The 15,468-nt window shown below is 36.5% G+C and overlaps 1 protein-coding gene across 5 annotated transcripts in view; it reads left to right on the top strand.

Annotated features, from left to right (window-relative positions):
• TFDP2 (transcription factor Dp-2) overlaps nucleotides 1–14,973 on the top strand; it is a 56,099-nt gene extending 41,126 nt beyond the window's left edge. For all 5 annotated transcript variants that reach the window (XM_026087085.1, XM_026087084.1, XM_026087088.1 and 2 more), the window contains 3 exons: nucleotides 3,018–3,184; nucleotides 9,919–10,024; nucleotides 10,947–14,973. In XM_026087085.1, coding sequence (XP_025942870.1) covers nucleotides 3,018–3,184; nucleotides 9,919–10,024; nucleotides 10,947–11,130 — 457 coding nt within the window. In that variant the 3' untranslated portion in view covers nucleotides 11,131–14,973. The remainder of the gene's footprint in view (nucleotides 1–3,017; nucleotides 3,185–9,918; nucleotides 10,025–10,946) is intronic.
• Nucleotides 14,974–15,468: the final 495 nt, after the last annotated feature.

The raw sequence follows: 15,468 nt of genomic DNA, 5'->3' as shown, positions 1-15,468 counted from the left end.
GTGATCAAAGCCACARTTAAAAAAAAAAAATTAAAAAACCCCTCGCCTGTACATGACTAAAAGAATTACTCTCAGAGGCTGGAGCTTAAAGATATTTTCATGTTAAAACTGTGTGTGTCCGTATGTATGTGCATTTGGACATTAGAATCTGACAGAATTCATTTATCTCCAAGTTAGTAGAGTAGTTCAGTAAGAGAAACAGTAACAAATCATTGGGAACAGATGGTGTTCACCCTAGCATTATAAAGAAGCTCAAGTGTGAAGTAGCATATAAAGCTAATATTAAAACTACTTCGTACCAGAAGAATGGAAGGTGACAAATAGGACACTTTTTTTTTTTTTAAACTAACTGATCAATAAACAGACTGATGTGTAGACCTTACAACAAAGATTCAGACATGTGAATAAGTACCATACAGTATAGAAGAAATAACATAGCTGTAATCAAATGAAGTCGTGCTACCCCAAATCTGTCAGTCAGCGAGCATGTGAAACAGGGTAATCTGGTTGATGTTAAAAGGCCACTCCATAGCAGCCTTTAAAGAAAATAAACGACTATGGAATGAGGGAAGATTCATTCATGAATTTAATAACTAACTGGCTAAATGTTAGGAAAGAAAAGGTAGAACCAAAGTGTTGGTTATTACAACAAAGGGGGAAGCAACAGCAAAATTCCATTGGTCTGTCTTGATAAAAAGATGGAAGGAAGAATTAGCTGACAATAATTATTCAAGGAAATAAAAATTAATACCTACTGAAGGGCTAAAGAACTAAGAGATGACGTACATCTACATGACAAAATAGCAGATGAACTTCATTTCTGATGAAATCTACACCTATCTGTGGAGAGGGAGAGGAAGGAACTGTACCCAACTGTACATATGCACATTATTGGCCTCTGGACCTAGCTTTTAGCACTGAATAATAAGATGGCATTGTAATAGATCATTCTGTGGGAACAAAAGTGCATTGCTCAATAATGGCCAAAAAAAGTTAGGAATTATTAGGAAAAAGAGTAAGAAATATAGCTTAAAACTTTAGGTGGTGTCATGCTTTTGTATCTGAATACTATATGCTGTCCTGGTCAAGATTTCTTGGAAAAAGGTATAGCAGAACTAGGAGAGAGACAGACACAGGAGGGCAGCAAAAATGACTAAAGCTATGAAAAGGCCTTCATAGAAGGAACAGATAGACTCTTTGGCCTAGAAAAGAGAGGACAGTGCATTCACAGAGGTCTAAGAAATCATGGGCAGCATGTGGCAAGTGCATATAGAACAGCTATTCCAAATTGCTATTAAAATTAGGAGACATTAAAAGACATTATCAGGTGGCAGATTTCATACAAAAAGAATGTAAGTTCTTTTTTGTAACAATTTAACTATGCAAATCATAGCATTTAATGTGGTACCCAAAAGTTGCACAGGTTCAAAAGGTGGTCATATAAAGTCACTTAAAGAAAATCCTTAAATAGCTTTTAAGGACAAAGGTAGAAGAAGCATAGAGACTTCCCAGGTCAGAGGTTGCAGGTTGCTAGAAACTATATTGGAGAAATATAACCATAAGTTTCTCCTGTTCTTACACCACCTTCTTAATATCCAGTATTTGGTCATAGCTGGAGAGAGAACTCCAAGCTACACAGACACTTTTTTTTTTTTTGGGGGGGGGGGGAATACTATGACCATTCTTATTTTAAGAAATGGAGGATTTTTTTCAAACAAAATTTGGGAATATAGACAATTCCAAGACAACACATCAGAGGAAAAATGTGGTGCTGTCAGTAAATACTGCCTTTAATACTGTACCATATAGTTGAATTCAGTTATTACTTATTACTGTACAGCTTGCTGGATTTGGTACGACTGCGTTCTTCCATACCTTGTTTGTCTCAACATAGTTGCATCGCTTTAACTGCATCAGTCCAGCTAGTATGAACATAGTTGTACCAGTCACAGTATAGTGACACTTACTTCCCCTTTGATGTGGTTAAGCTTAATTAAATATAGCTGTATGAACAATATAGGTTATACAAGTATCACTGTATGAGCTACAAAATAAATGATGTCTGTAACTGACTTATACCTAGTACAAAGCATGTACATTTGATAGTAGATGCAATTTTTGTGCATAGACACAGAGCAACATGTAACTTTGCCAAATTTAGTTGGATCAGGTATAAAAATTGGTATAAAAAAACCCAAGAATATCCACATGTGACATAGTAGCTTGGGGAGGCAATGGAAGACCCACCAGTAAGTTATCTTTTAAAAATTGGATTGCTTTTCCAGGGATAGGGATTTGTCAGCAGAAAAATGAGGGATTGGGAAGTCAGAAATAAGTCTTCTATTTTAATCCTTGGACTAGTGCTAAAGAAATTTAACAGCCTGTGATTACAGTATAAGGCCAGTCTAGATGCCCCACCTGGTGCTAAAGTACTCTTCAAGTTTTTATTACTATTTCCACTGGTACATGCAATGAAAAACATTTTGAGAGCCCTGCACAGCAGAAATGGTAGGTTTTGAACAAACTGGACTTTGAACACAGAACTTTACTAGCTGCTTGCTTACTTGAAAAAATGCATCCAAAAAGCAAAGTTATACCAAGGTAAATAGGTCAGTTCACAGGAGGAGTGTTGCAGATTAGAACAGAAAGTGAAATGTAAAAGAAGCAAAAACAAAACTCTTGGTTTGGTGACAGGGCTGCAGGTGACCTTTAGAAATACTGGATTTAGTACAAGAGAAGGTTAATGTTTTAGTAAGACCTCTGTCTTCCCCTTTGAATCTGTTTAATGAGGGAGAAAAGTTCAGACTATTTTCCTGCAATGGAAAAGCTGCTTTAATTGAGAAAGTACTACTTTAAACCCTGCAGATATGCTAGGAAAAAAATTGCTGCCCTTTTTCTTTTTAAGGCCCCTTTACAGATGATGAAGAGTCCAGACACCTACCTCGCTGCATATCAAAAAATAAAAGCAAAGCTATGCTTCTTTTCAAAACCATCTCACTTTGACTTTTTATATGCAGATTTGAATACCTCTTTAATTTCGATAACACTTTTGAGATTCACGATGACAGTGAGGTGCTGAAGAGAATGGGAATGTCCTTTGGGCTTGAGGCAGGCAAATGTTCAGCTGAGGACCTAAGAACTGCAAAATCACTGGTGCCAAAAGCTTTAGAAGGCTACATCACAGGTAAGTTAGCTGACACTTACTTAAATATTGTTCTTGATCAAATTTATAACATTAACTAACTGAAGCAAATTTAGTGATATTCACCTACATAGGTAGATGGCATTTGAAGAAGTTTTACGAAAGCCTATACATAGAACAGTCATTTTACAGTTAGTTTTGGAAGGCTTATCATAGCTCTCATGTAAACGTAAAATCATTTATAACAAGCTTCTGAGAGAGCTGCATTATGAAGAAGTTCTTTAAGTATCTAAAAGATAAGAACACAACTTTTCATTGAGTTAGTATTATTTTTGAATAAATGGATGTGTGAAGAAACTGGAAGAAGAGAGCTCTTAAGCTCTTTGTGTTAAGGAGGGGAGGAAAGAAAGAGAGCAGCTTGAGCTGTTGAATATAATGCAAATGTGGCCCAGCTGCATTAGCACTGTGCCTGAGCTAGGTGAGCTCTGCTAAGACTTGAAGCACAGCTGAAGGAACTCATGTCTGCATTTGTCCATGCAGACGTGCCCTGTGAACTCTCAAACACATGGGTTGTAGGTTCTGCTGTGCTGCTATCTCAGCCAGTCATTTTCACACTTTCACTTAACATGTGAAACAGGGATATTCAGATAAAAGACATGAACAGCAGGTGCTATTTGAGAACTGAGCATCTCTAAATTCAGCAAGAGGATCCAGAGTTCCAGGGCAGGTGTCTCTTGCAGTGGCTTTTATCTCCCCTAGTCATACTGTTTGAACTAACTGCTTTAAGGTCACACCTTAATAGACTCAAACCTAAATATGCTCAGTGTTGCATCATTAGAGTAGAGCTGCTTAAATATTTAATCATTTCCTTTAATTATTGTCAGACTGCATTCTTTTTGCTCTACCTAAATCTTAAACTTGGCCTAAGATTTTCTTAAGTTTTCTGGAGAGACTTCATCTCTAAAGGAAGTTTTACCTGATGAATTGCTGTAAACAGGCCTTCATTTCTGAGGAAAGTGGGAACGAAGCTGTTGCCCCGATTTCTCTACTAACTAGATACTGGCCTTGTTTTAATGACTGTAGTAGAAAACTGTCTTTCCTACAGGAAAGATTGGAAACTTCAATCTCTCCCCTACAGGGAGATTTGAAACTTCAAACATTTGGTTTTAACTTTTTAAAAATTTGCCTAATGTTGGTTGTTGTCTGTTGGCAGCATTTAATCTTCATATCAGGATCTTTTAAATGTAGGCTTTATACTACATGTGCTATTCATTTTGCTAATCAAAATATAGTTAAATAGTCACAAAGCTAAACATGCATTTTTGTTTTCTTGATTTTATTACACAAGAGAATTATGAATGATTTTAATTCATGACATGGCAAAATACTGCTGGATATAAGTTAGAATTCAGTTACGTATTTTAAAAAATAGTATTTTTTTAAATGGCTCAGGATTTCAAACTATTTTGTATGTGCTTATGCATATCAAAGCATGTTTGTGTTTTCCTGGTCTCTTTATCCTGTAGGTTTTTAAATTAAGATTTCATCTTTTCATTTCATTTACATTGAAATTGCACACCAAGCCTGTATATGGCTTTACTGGTGTCAAAAAGAGAAGTTCTACCATCTTTCTTTGTTCCTTGCAAGTTGACCCAACTAAAAATTACTGGCTTGATTTACTATCAATGCAGAAAAGGTGGTAGGAGCAGAACCACTTCTGTTGGTCATGCTATAGTCTTAGAATAACTTAACTGCCCTGTTGTATTGAAGATCAAAATAAAATATTGYGTTTAATTTTAATACTAGATTAATTTATCTTCAGAGAATAGGGTCTCTTTAAACTTAGAGAAAATACTGTGTTAAACCATGTTTTAGAGATTAAACAATAAAACTCTTCATATCTAAACTAGCGAGTAGCAGTTCATTGAGTTTGTTTTAATAAACTCAATCATACCAATGTACTTCTGGATTTTTTTTTTTATTGAAAGCATTAAAGGCAAACAATTAAGATGTTCCTGTGGAAGTGAGAAACAAGTAGTACTCTCTTTCAAAGAAACTAAATGGAAAAAAAAGTTTCCAAGATGAAACATTCTTAAAGAATGTTGTGACTAGGGTAATTCCCCTAGTAGCAAATCAGCAGCCAGAATTTTAGTCACAAGAAATGTATTGATTTGCCTTTTCATTCAAAATGCTTTGAGGCAGTTATATACTCTTCAGACATGGGTTATATTCAGTAGTAGTTTCAGGCTCTGAAAAAACTAGTCTGAAAGTTATGTTACTAGAATATGTATATGTAGTTCAAAGGTTTCTTTTATCTGTTGCTTGTAACTTAATTACACAGTGCAAATTTACAGTTGAGCATATGAATTGCATAGCAAAGCCTTCTAATGGCAGTAACTGACAAATAAGAGAAGCAGATTTAAATGTTTTGCCCAATACTTGAAAAGGCAGCATTTGCCTGATTACATGTCTTCAGTTAAGTATAACTTCCCATTTTGACCTTGGCAGTCTTTATGCTTTGTTTCTTACACTGCGAGTAGTGAAATGCAATGCTAATCACCGGTTTCCAGAATTCATGGCTTGTTTCCGTAGCTTTCAGGATGGTGCTTAAAGTAAGTAGGCTTCAATTAACTGCTCTACAAGAAAAGCAAATCAATGTCTCTTATTTATTCACTGGGTAAATTTATTACAGACAGTAAAGATTAGAGTTTTCCCACACTAGCCGACACTATGAACGTTAATGCTGTGGAAAGCAGCCCCATTCTAATGTGTGTAAGTAGATAAGTTACTTGAAATGAACTCATTGCTAAACTTACCACTGGCAGAGATAACTTTTAAGTCATTTCCTACAGAATGTTAATCTGACCTCAGACTGGTCTTCTTTTTTCAGATAATTACTGACTTCCAAACAGTAACAATAGCTTGCATTGTAATGCTTGCTAATAGGACTGGAGAAGCACTTGGAAGACTCCAATTCTAACCCAGTTCAATGAAAGAAACGTAAAATTTACAACAAAACATGGAGCATCTCAGCTAAAAAAAAATTTTTTTTTCTGGAATAACTTGCTTCCCAGTTGCATTAAACATGCCAAATAACTTCCTTGGAACTCCTTAAGCCAACTGATACTGTGTGCATCCATGTATTTTCCTTTTAGAAGCATCATGGGTTTTAGTAATTCTTTAAGTGCCTTAATATGATAAAAATACTGTCTTATTAGGTTTTCTACAGGTTACATGACATTTTACCAGAAAGGTTTTTTAATGCGTATTTTATCAAACCACTTTATTTAGATAAATAATTTTAGGTACTACATTGCTATGCTACTCCAACATGATCCTCAGGTGTCTGACTCCCATGAAGTCAGCAGAAATTGAGGCACCTTAATGCCATAAAGCAATTGCCCCACATATCTTAAACTGTGCGACAGAGATGTACAGCGCACTTTTCTGTCATTCGCTTGTTTGTAACTGATGCAGACTTCTAAATTTGACATCATTTTACCTTTTACTAACTTCACAAAAGGGAGCAAGAGTAGAGGGTTAYAGCAGCTTAAACATAATTTACAGGAAAAATTAACATTAAAGTGTTGCTTCAGCTAAGTATGCAATCCAGGAAAAAGTGATGGCCATGCACCAGTGTACTACAATCACAGTACTTGCCAGGTTCTTAATGTGAAAAGAGCAATGTGGTTTCTAAGGCTACAGTGTCACCAGCTTAATTTGGCATCCCCAGGTCCCATTCCTAATTATACACATTCCTGCCCATTCTCTTAACTTTAACATAGTTACTTTCATCTGACCCCTTCATGAGCTGGTTCAGGGTGCTAATCTGCAGGCTCTTTATTTGGCAGGGTAGTTTCTGACAATTTAGCATGTAGAACTAGCTATCCAAGGGATCAAACCAGCATAGTGCAAGTGTAAAGGAGAGAGTGAGATTGCCTTATTTCTGCTCATCCAGCACTGATTTAGATGAGCATGAACTGTTGTAGAACTGTTTCCAAAGTACCATCCTGTGGTAGACTTCTATTTTGACAGTCCTCTCCACACAGGGAATGGCTTCTTAAACTCCCATCTTTTACAGACTTCCTCTTTTCCTGGCTCCTCAGAGCCCAACTGGAAAACTGAATTTACGTACAAGGCAATCAAAGTACAAGGCAGTGATCTGTACTCATGAACCTTCTTTCTGCCTCATACATAAAATGCATACTTATTTCCATCCTGCCTTTCAAAAAGAAAAGCAAGGTGTTAGCCCAAACTCTTAATAAAACTCAAGCTAACTAGCAGTGACTTACCTGGAATACAAAGCATGTGCGCACAGGTACAGCCCTTCTAAAGAAAGACCAGGAAACAACATTGTGATACATCTCTCATCCACTTTATTAACCTAAATACAATGTTGTCATTCCAAATGGTTTAGAGGAGTGTGCAAACGCAGGAGGAAGCTGTCAAAACATGTTCTCTGTAAAAAAACAGCATTTAGGACAATCTCAATGAAAGCCAGCCAACTGTGTCCATACTCAATTATTCTCACCTATTCACTCCTCACAGATCACCCTAAAGCTGCCATTTATTACCGTTTTCTGTCTTGTTCCAAATACCTCCTGCTGGAATGTCAGCCTTGCTCTCCTTTGTTGTGTAATATATCATTGAAAGTACCTCCCTGCTATAAGTGTCCAGGGCACAAAGTGAGGTAGCCTGTGGCACCCTATGAACTGTGAGCCAATTTATGTGGCTGTGGGGGAAGTTGTGACAACCTACTTAAAACAATCCCTGTCCTAAGGAGTATGCTGTAGCATCTCCAGAACACTAAAACTTAGTAAGAACATATACAGGCAAATGAGAAAGTGTATGTAACAAGTGCTTTTAGTTATTCTTCATATCTGCTATTGTGAAGCAGTCCTGGATGAAATATGAATAGTAAAATCCCACTTCACTGCCATCATGCCATACAGAACAGAGGTTTTTGTTAGGCCTGGGAAGGACTGTAAGTCCAGGTTTAATGCATTCTGCTGAAGCCCCATTCAAGCACTGTGAAAAAGAACTAGACAGTTTCAATAACTTTATTTTGGTTTAAATCTTGTATGTGATGAACAGTGTTCCTTGTTTGTGACTATGCATGCCTTAGAGCAACACTAAACTAAGTGGTAGCAGCTCTGGTTAGTAGGTATGAAGTAAAGAAAGAAAATCCAGAAATTCTCTTCCTCCTCCAAAATGGTTACTAGCTGCAACTTGAAGTACTAGCAGTTAGAAACCGCTCAGCTCTTTTCAAAGAGCTATTTAATATGAAAGTCATAGCTGGCTGATTATCAAAAACAGCTCTATGAAAATGTTTTATGTTTATGATTACTTAATGCTAATACTAATCAGCAAAAGGCATGCGAGCTAGGCCCCGTCTCAGACRCAGTGAAAACATAGCCACCCAGGTACCTCAACTCCAAGACAAGCAGAAGCCAAACAAAAGCCCCCACCATGGTTTGGAGGGGGAGGGGGGGAAACAAACCAAAAAAAAGCCTGGTTCCTTGTTCAACTTAATTGGGGCCTACATACCAATTTCTCTCTACTTTGATGAAAGGAGCTTTGAGGGTCTTGCAATAATACTGAATTCCTTGAGTAAAGCTGTGAAGAGCCCTCCGACAGACATGAAGGGGTTACTTAAGACCCTCATAGTATTTGTTTTCAAATTCCCAAACAAATAATATGTTAGTTGTTTTCAGTCATGAACACTTCTGACAAGAGAATTGGAAAAACAAGTTCTTTGACTTGTTTCTAATTCTGCTTACAGTTTTTTCTGTTCATTTGTTTTCTAGATAAGGCGTTTTTATTGACCTGCCCAGATTCCATCTCAAAATAGCTTTCTGTCTTCCATCTTAACCCGAAAGCTAATTCTTATCATCTATTTTATTTCTAAAATTTCCTATCTCTAGAGAGGAGACTTACTTACTTACACATCACATATACAGTATACAAAAAATCTCTCTCTTTTATATTCTCAGGACAAAATCTTTTACATGGTCTGTTTGATCCACAGCTGGTAGCCATTTCTATTCAAAGGGTATCAAAATGGATTAGGAGTCTGTGTTACAGCCAGCAATGAGACCACCAAGGTGAAACTGCCTTCAGTCATCAGAACACACGCACTACTGAAACGCATATTGTCTCCTTCACTGCAGCATCTCCAACCCTGACACCTACAGCTCCAGTCATACCTTCACCAAATGCATTTGTAGCTGTTGATAGGATGGATCTGTAGTAGTAAGTTTCCATGAAGGACTCCAAACCTCAATTTCAGGTACCTGTGATTGCATATAGCTACTGCTGGGCTCACCTGCAGTGTGAATTCACTTCAGACAGGTTCACATGACTAAGGTTTCATATGACGAACCACAATTCTTCCAGATGCAAAGGTCACGTGTACATCTATTTTTTGTTCTCCTTTCCTTCTCCCTCAGACTCCTAGCTATGCTGTGATTCCACAATTGAGATCGAATGGAGAGGGCATTGAGCATGCTACATCGCATACTTACTTGCATGCTGAGTATGAGGGAGTGCAAGGCTTGAGTGCATCCACAAACACTGGGGAACAGATACTTTAAAAAAAAATCTCATCTTGATTAAACAGGACATCTACAGTATAAAAGCAGCATTCACACTACTGGTACCCTCTCTTCTAAAATAAAACAAGGAATCCCAAATCCAAATAAATAGAATGCAAAGTTTAACGTTGTAAAGGAGGAAAATCTGTAACCATAATACATGCAAATATACTTTTTTTCTAGATATGTCTGCAGGATTTTCCTGGATGAACGAAGGATTATTTTCAAATTCAGCACAAGCAGCTTCACATATAGAGGTAGCAGGAGGCACTTCTGTTTCTAAATCAAGGTAACTAAAGTCTTTTTCTATTCAAGGATATTGATATATGCTTGTGGTAGTCAGGACCTCATTGTTTCATACTATTTACAAAGAGAAAGTGAGATCTTTCCTATTACAGTTGATTTTTGATTGTGAAAGTCTCTCTTATGCCATCTTCCTTGATAAAGTAATTAAGTTTGAAAGGCCAAATCAGCTTGTTTGAGTTTTTGAACATACTGTTTTGTGTCTATTTTTCGAAAGAGTAGACTCACTTCCAAGCCTTTATTAAAGAACAGAATTTTCTGGTTAACCTTAAATGCCTGTCTGGGCACAGACTACAAATAAGTAATTATATGTGGAAGAAAGCCTAATAATACTTATGAAGAATATAAATTAATATTTTGTGACTCAATGCACTATTGCTTGAGCTCTCATGGAAGAAGTTTTGTCCACACTGTCTACTCATAATTAAAAACAAACCAGAAGAAAAGAGGGAAAACACAAACAAAAAAAACCAACCCTGCCCCTCTTCCCCCCCAAACACACACACACACACACATACACTTTCATTGGAGGTTACCTGTACCTTTAGAAAAAAAAAAAGGGATGGAATTATTCTGGGTCGGGTATTCTTTATGGCATTTAATAGCTTCATTTCATTTTGCATACATTTCTGTGTATAGGCAAAACTGTGATGGATGTATTCCTCTCTAAACTTAAACACACACACGCACACACACACAAAAAGCAGTCTCCCAATAATCTTCTTTTCCTGCTATTTTCCAATATTTTCAGCAGTTTTCTTAATTATTAGCTGTATTTCATATAAAGCTTTTGGGATATTTCCTTGTTGGTAGCATTTCTTTTCTTAAGGGAATAGCCGAGGCCAAAAAGAAAGCTTAAACCTTCATGAGAAATCCTCTAAACTTCAACATTTCTGTTGTTTTGATAGTGAGAATCCAGGGTTGTGTTTGGATGCTGAAGTGGCCTTAGCAACCGGGCAGTTCCTTGCCCCTAGCAGTCAACAGTCCAGCAGTGCAACATCACGCTACTCAGAATCACGGGGAGAAACGCCATGCTCATTCAATGATGAAGATGAAGAGGATGAAGATGAAGATTCTTCCTCCCCAGAATAAAGACAGTAGAAAACTGAGTATACAAAGTACTGCTCATACATGTTCTTAATGAGAGCTCCTGTTTTGGATTTTATTTAAGTTTCTTGCTTTTGTTTGCACTGYGTTCAGTGAAGATTCAGAACAAACACATCCAAAGTTGAAATTGAAAACTTTTTGTAATTGAACACAGAGTGATATGCAGACACAGAGCAAAATGTTTTTTATCAACTACAACCCAGGAAAAGAACAAAGTCCCTGGAGATCTGGCGAAGTAAACATCAAGTTCACATTTTCCATTTTGGGACATTCTGTCTCAAGTCTCTGTCTTCCCCTTATCCTAACCAGACGGAGAAGAAAACAGGGTCAGTCAACAAATGCTGATTCTCACATTGTCTTTTGGCTGTACTACCTTAAAGAGGAAAAAAAAAAAGTGCGTGCACATTCATGTGCTAAAATAGCTATTTAAAAATATCTTGTATGAAAATTATTATAGGGAGAGGGGCTGTTAGAATGTTTGCTTTTTTCTGTTCAACTTGCTGTATAGAAGATTCTTAAAGTAATATAAATTGCAAGTGATTAAATGAATCTTGAAATAGATTAAATCCATTTTAGATACTCTAAAAATAATATTAGTATGTCTCTTTTGAAAGGTTCATATGTTCATTTATACTGCAGGCCTAATTTATTTATAATAAGTGATTATTCTTTGCCATTATTAAGCAGTCAGGATTAAAACAGCAGTATTCTCTGCACCAGCTTTTTTTCAAGGAGAAAAAAATAAGTGAAAAAAAATTGTATTTATAGATTATAGTGTATCCAGTATAACTTCTCCTTTACTGTTCTAATTTTATAATCCATTTGATTTTACAGCATGTGTATTTAAAAAAAAGGCCTCTACATTAAGAATCTTGGGCAACATCTTTTCAGGGCAGGATTTTAAAATTCAGGGCAGGCAAGTCAAACTTTTAAAGTCATAGGTTAAGATACTTAGGAAGAAAATTCAATTTTGACAATTCATAATTGGATTAGGATTATAATACTACACTAATTTAACTTGTTTATAGTTAACTTCTGTTGCACATACCTTGATGTGCCTTTTGGAAAATATTAATACCAAGCAACTTCTTAAAATAATTTGTGGCTGAAGTTACACAACATGAATCCCATTTGAACAGTTAAATTAGGCTTACAACAGGAGGCTCCATATTCTATATTTAAAATCACATCCGATCACAAAGACTTAAAAAAAAACAAAAAAAAATTTAATAGCAAAGCAAAATACAGTATAGATGGTATTCTTCCGATGGTGTTCTAACATTCAGTATTTTAACTAGTCTTGAAGTTAACTATTTTTAATTAGGTGAATCCAGTTAAAAATAAGTAAGTTACTCCTTTTTAGTTTTTATACTACATGTAAATAGTGAACTATTTCTAAGTACCAATATATTAGCTGTCAGAACACAGTGACTTTGGCTCTGTTATTTAGTTACAGATCAGGCAACTTGTAATACTTTACTCACTTAAACAATGGCAGCAAACTATATTCCTTGATTGCTGTGGCTGTTACTGTAACACAGTATGAGGTCTGTCCGCATTATCTTTTCCAGACAAATCTGCACTCAAGCCAACACGATCCAAAAGCACTGTGCCCAAACTAGTAAGAAAAACTGAGGCCTTAGCTAGAAAGCTGCCCGGCTGTTCTACTGGAGTTGGCACATGACTAGCTACATTCAGGACAGGTATAACTGCAAGGAGCATTCAAGCACACCCGCAGTCTCGCATTAAAAATTAAAACATCCAGGTAGAAACTTTAAACAAATAGTTTAAACTCCTACATTTGATGTACAGATAGGATGGCACCATTATTTAGGCATAGCTCTCATTTGAGTAAATAGAGCTATCTAGGTTACACAAATGATTTGCAAGTGCACAAAGAAAAAAATTCCTGTATGCTTCCCATGGTATTCCCCCTCTGGGCAAGACTGTTAGACTGGCCTATGCACACGGCTCATAGACAACAGCTGACCAAGGGATGTACACTAACCTCACTTCAACCAAATCTGTAACACTACCTCTATATGAAGAAAAAAAGCTTTACAAGTACAAAAAAGTGCTCTGATTCAATGCACTTGATTGAAGTGGCTCACTTTTGTAGTAAGAGGAGGAGGAGGAGATATTCCAGGCATACTCTTAGGGAATTATCAGTTTTATGAATGACATTTCATACAAACATATAATTTTTTTATTCTTAGTATTACTTTGTTTTTGGAAAACTATTCCATCAGCTTTCATTGGAGACGGCAGATCAAAGATACCCGACATGCAGAGGACATCCTATTGCACTCTTAAGGACAGAACATTTTCTAAAGTAAACCACCATTCCCCCCGGCCCCATACATTAGGGGACGTACCTGACTTTACACTTTCTTTACATTTCCCACTCAAAATTTGCATAAAAAGAAAAAGCAGCAAAACACTAATTAAACAATTGTCAAAAGAGGAACACTTTGAATTATAAGAAGCTGTCAAAAAAAATTTCTTGCCCAGAAGCGTAAGGTATTTTCTTAGCTTCACTGTGCGTTCTGCTTTTGAGGAGGAAGATCTTCTGTGAGATCTTGCTCCACTGATGTCCATTTCCTTCAAAGCAGTAGACTGCACAGCTACTTGCTTTCTGGCAAACTTCAAGCTATCAACCACTTGTTTCTTGTTGTTTTTTAATCTAGGAGCACATAACATTTATGTAGACAGTTGAACCATGATTTCCATTTTTTTTCTGAACTAGTTAAATACAAAGGACAAAACAAGTTTGAACACTTAGAAGAGACTTCAAACGGAAATTCTTCCCTTGGGATTCTTTGTGCCAAGTTCCAGTTGAGAATGAAGTTCTACTAGAGCACTGTGGTCTTGTGGTTACACTAAAGTCTGGGAACTAGCAGAATTCTGGTCCTCATCCAGCCACAGTCACTCCCTATATGATCTCAGGCAAGTCATTCAGCCGTTCTTGCTCATATTAGCTGACGCATTAAAAAAAAAAAAAGTAAATGTAGAACCTCACAAAATATAGATGTTGCATCTGAATTGAGCTCTGAACAATTATGAATAACAAGAATATTAAGCAATCACACAGCTCCCACTAAGTTAATGGCAGTAGCCATGTTCGGCTGCTTCAACATGCAGGCTCTCCGAGGGCCGCCAGCAGACATTTTCCAGAGTAATATGATCATTAACAACACCAGTTTTCCCATTTTCTGTTCAGCTGCCACTGTCCTCTACTCTTCTGTGCAATACTCTTAATATTCATTCAAATGAAACAACTAGCAACTGGTACTGGTTTTGATACTAGATTGTATCTCGTATAAGGCAGAGTTAACATTTAAATTTCCATAAAYACCTGAAGCAGAACTTACAAGTGACATGTTTTGGTCTCTTGGAACACTAGTTATTGGTTACACATTCAGAAAGCAGTTGGCTGAAAGCAATACAATACTGTGTATATATGCTTTTATATATATTGGAAGTAAACAGTTTTTCTGGACTTTTACTTTATGGTGCTTGAAAACAATCTAAATTTGACTTAGAAAAACTTGTCACCACCACAAACTAGATGAAAAATTATGAGTGGGAGACAGCATTTTTCTGCTATGTGGAAATCAGATATAATGTTTGTGGATTTTGGTTTTAAAGTTATATTAAAGTTGTGCCAGTCTTCTCATTTCAACAGTGGAATTAATGGCAAAAATCCACCTAATCTAAGAAAGCATGTATATTTAAGTAAATGCTAAAGCACATAATATTAGTTTAGCTGAAGGCATGATTTTAACTAACTTCATTAAACTAGTACAAGCCACACTGAAGATAATTCCATTTCGGTTAAGGGATTTGGGGTGGGGTGGGGGACTGTTCTTTTAAACTATAGCTTGAAATACTCCTAATCTGTTTGAGCAGCTGCAAGTTGCCAAGTATACAGAATACTCAGAGGGATTTGTATCAGTTAACTAAGTCAGCTTAGAGTAGCATGATGTAAAAAGGCCTAATAAAGTCAAATTTTAATTTCCCCTCCCCCCCAAAAAAAACCCAAACCCAACACCCTCAAGTTTATCCATAAAACGATGCTTGAAGTCAGAATTCAACAGTTAGTTAAGGTTTAAAATGTCAAGTGCTCTTTCTTCTGACCACACCCACCCCTTTAACACAAGAGTGGGGCTGAAATTTCATCTCATTTGAGACTAAGCACTGGGCAATACTCGTTTTTATAATTAACTGGCTCTTTATAGCTGAAAATAATCCATACCCATTTTAAAGAGAACACTTTCCTTTTAATGAGTTAAAGACATTTGGGTTTTGGTTTAATTTAAAAAC

Source organism: Apteryx rowi, unplaced genomic scaffold (genome assembly GCF_003343035.1).
Source record: "Apteryx rowi isolate R43461 unplaced genomic scaffold, aptRow1 scaffold_70, whole genome shotgun sequence".
Classification (NCBI taxonomy): Eukaryota; Metazoa; Chordata; class Aves; order Apterygiformes; family Apterygidae; genus Apteryx; species Apteryx rowi.
This window is presented reverse-complemented; position numbering and strand designations above follow the sequence as displayed.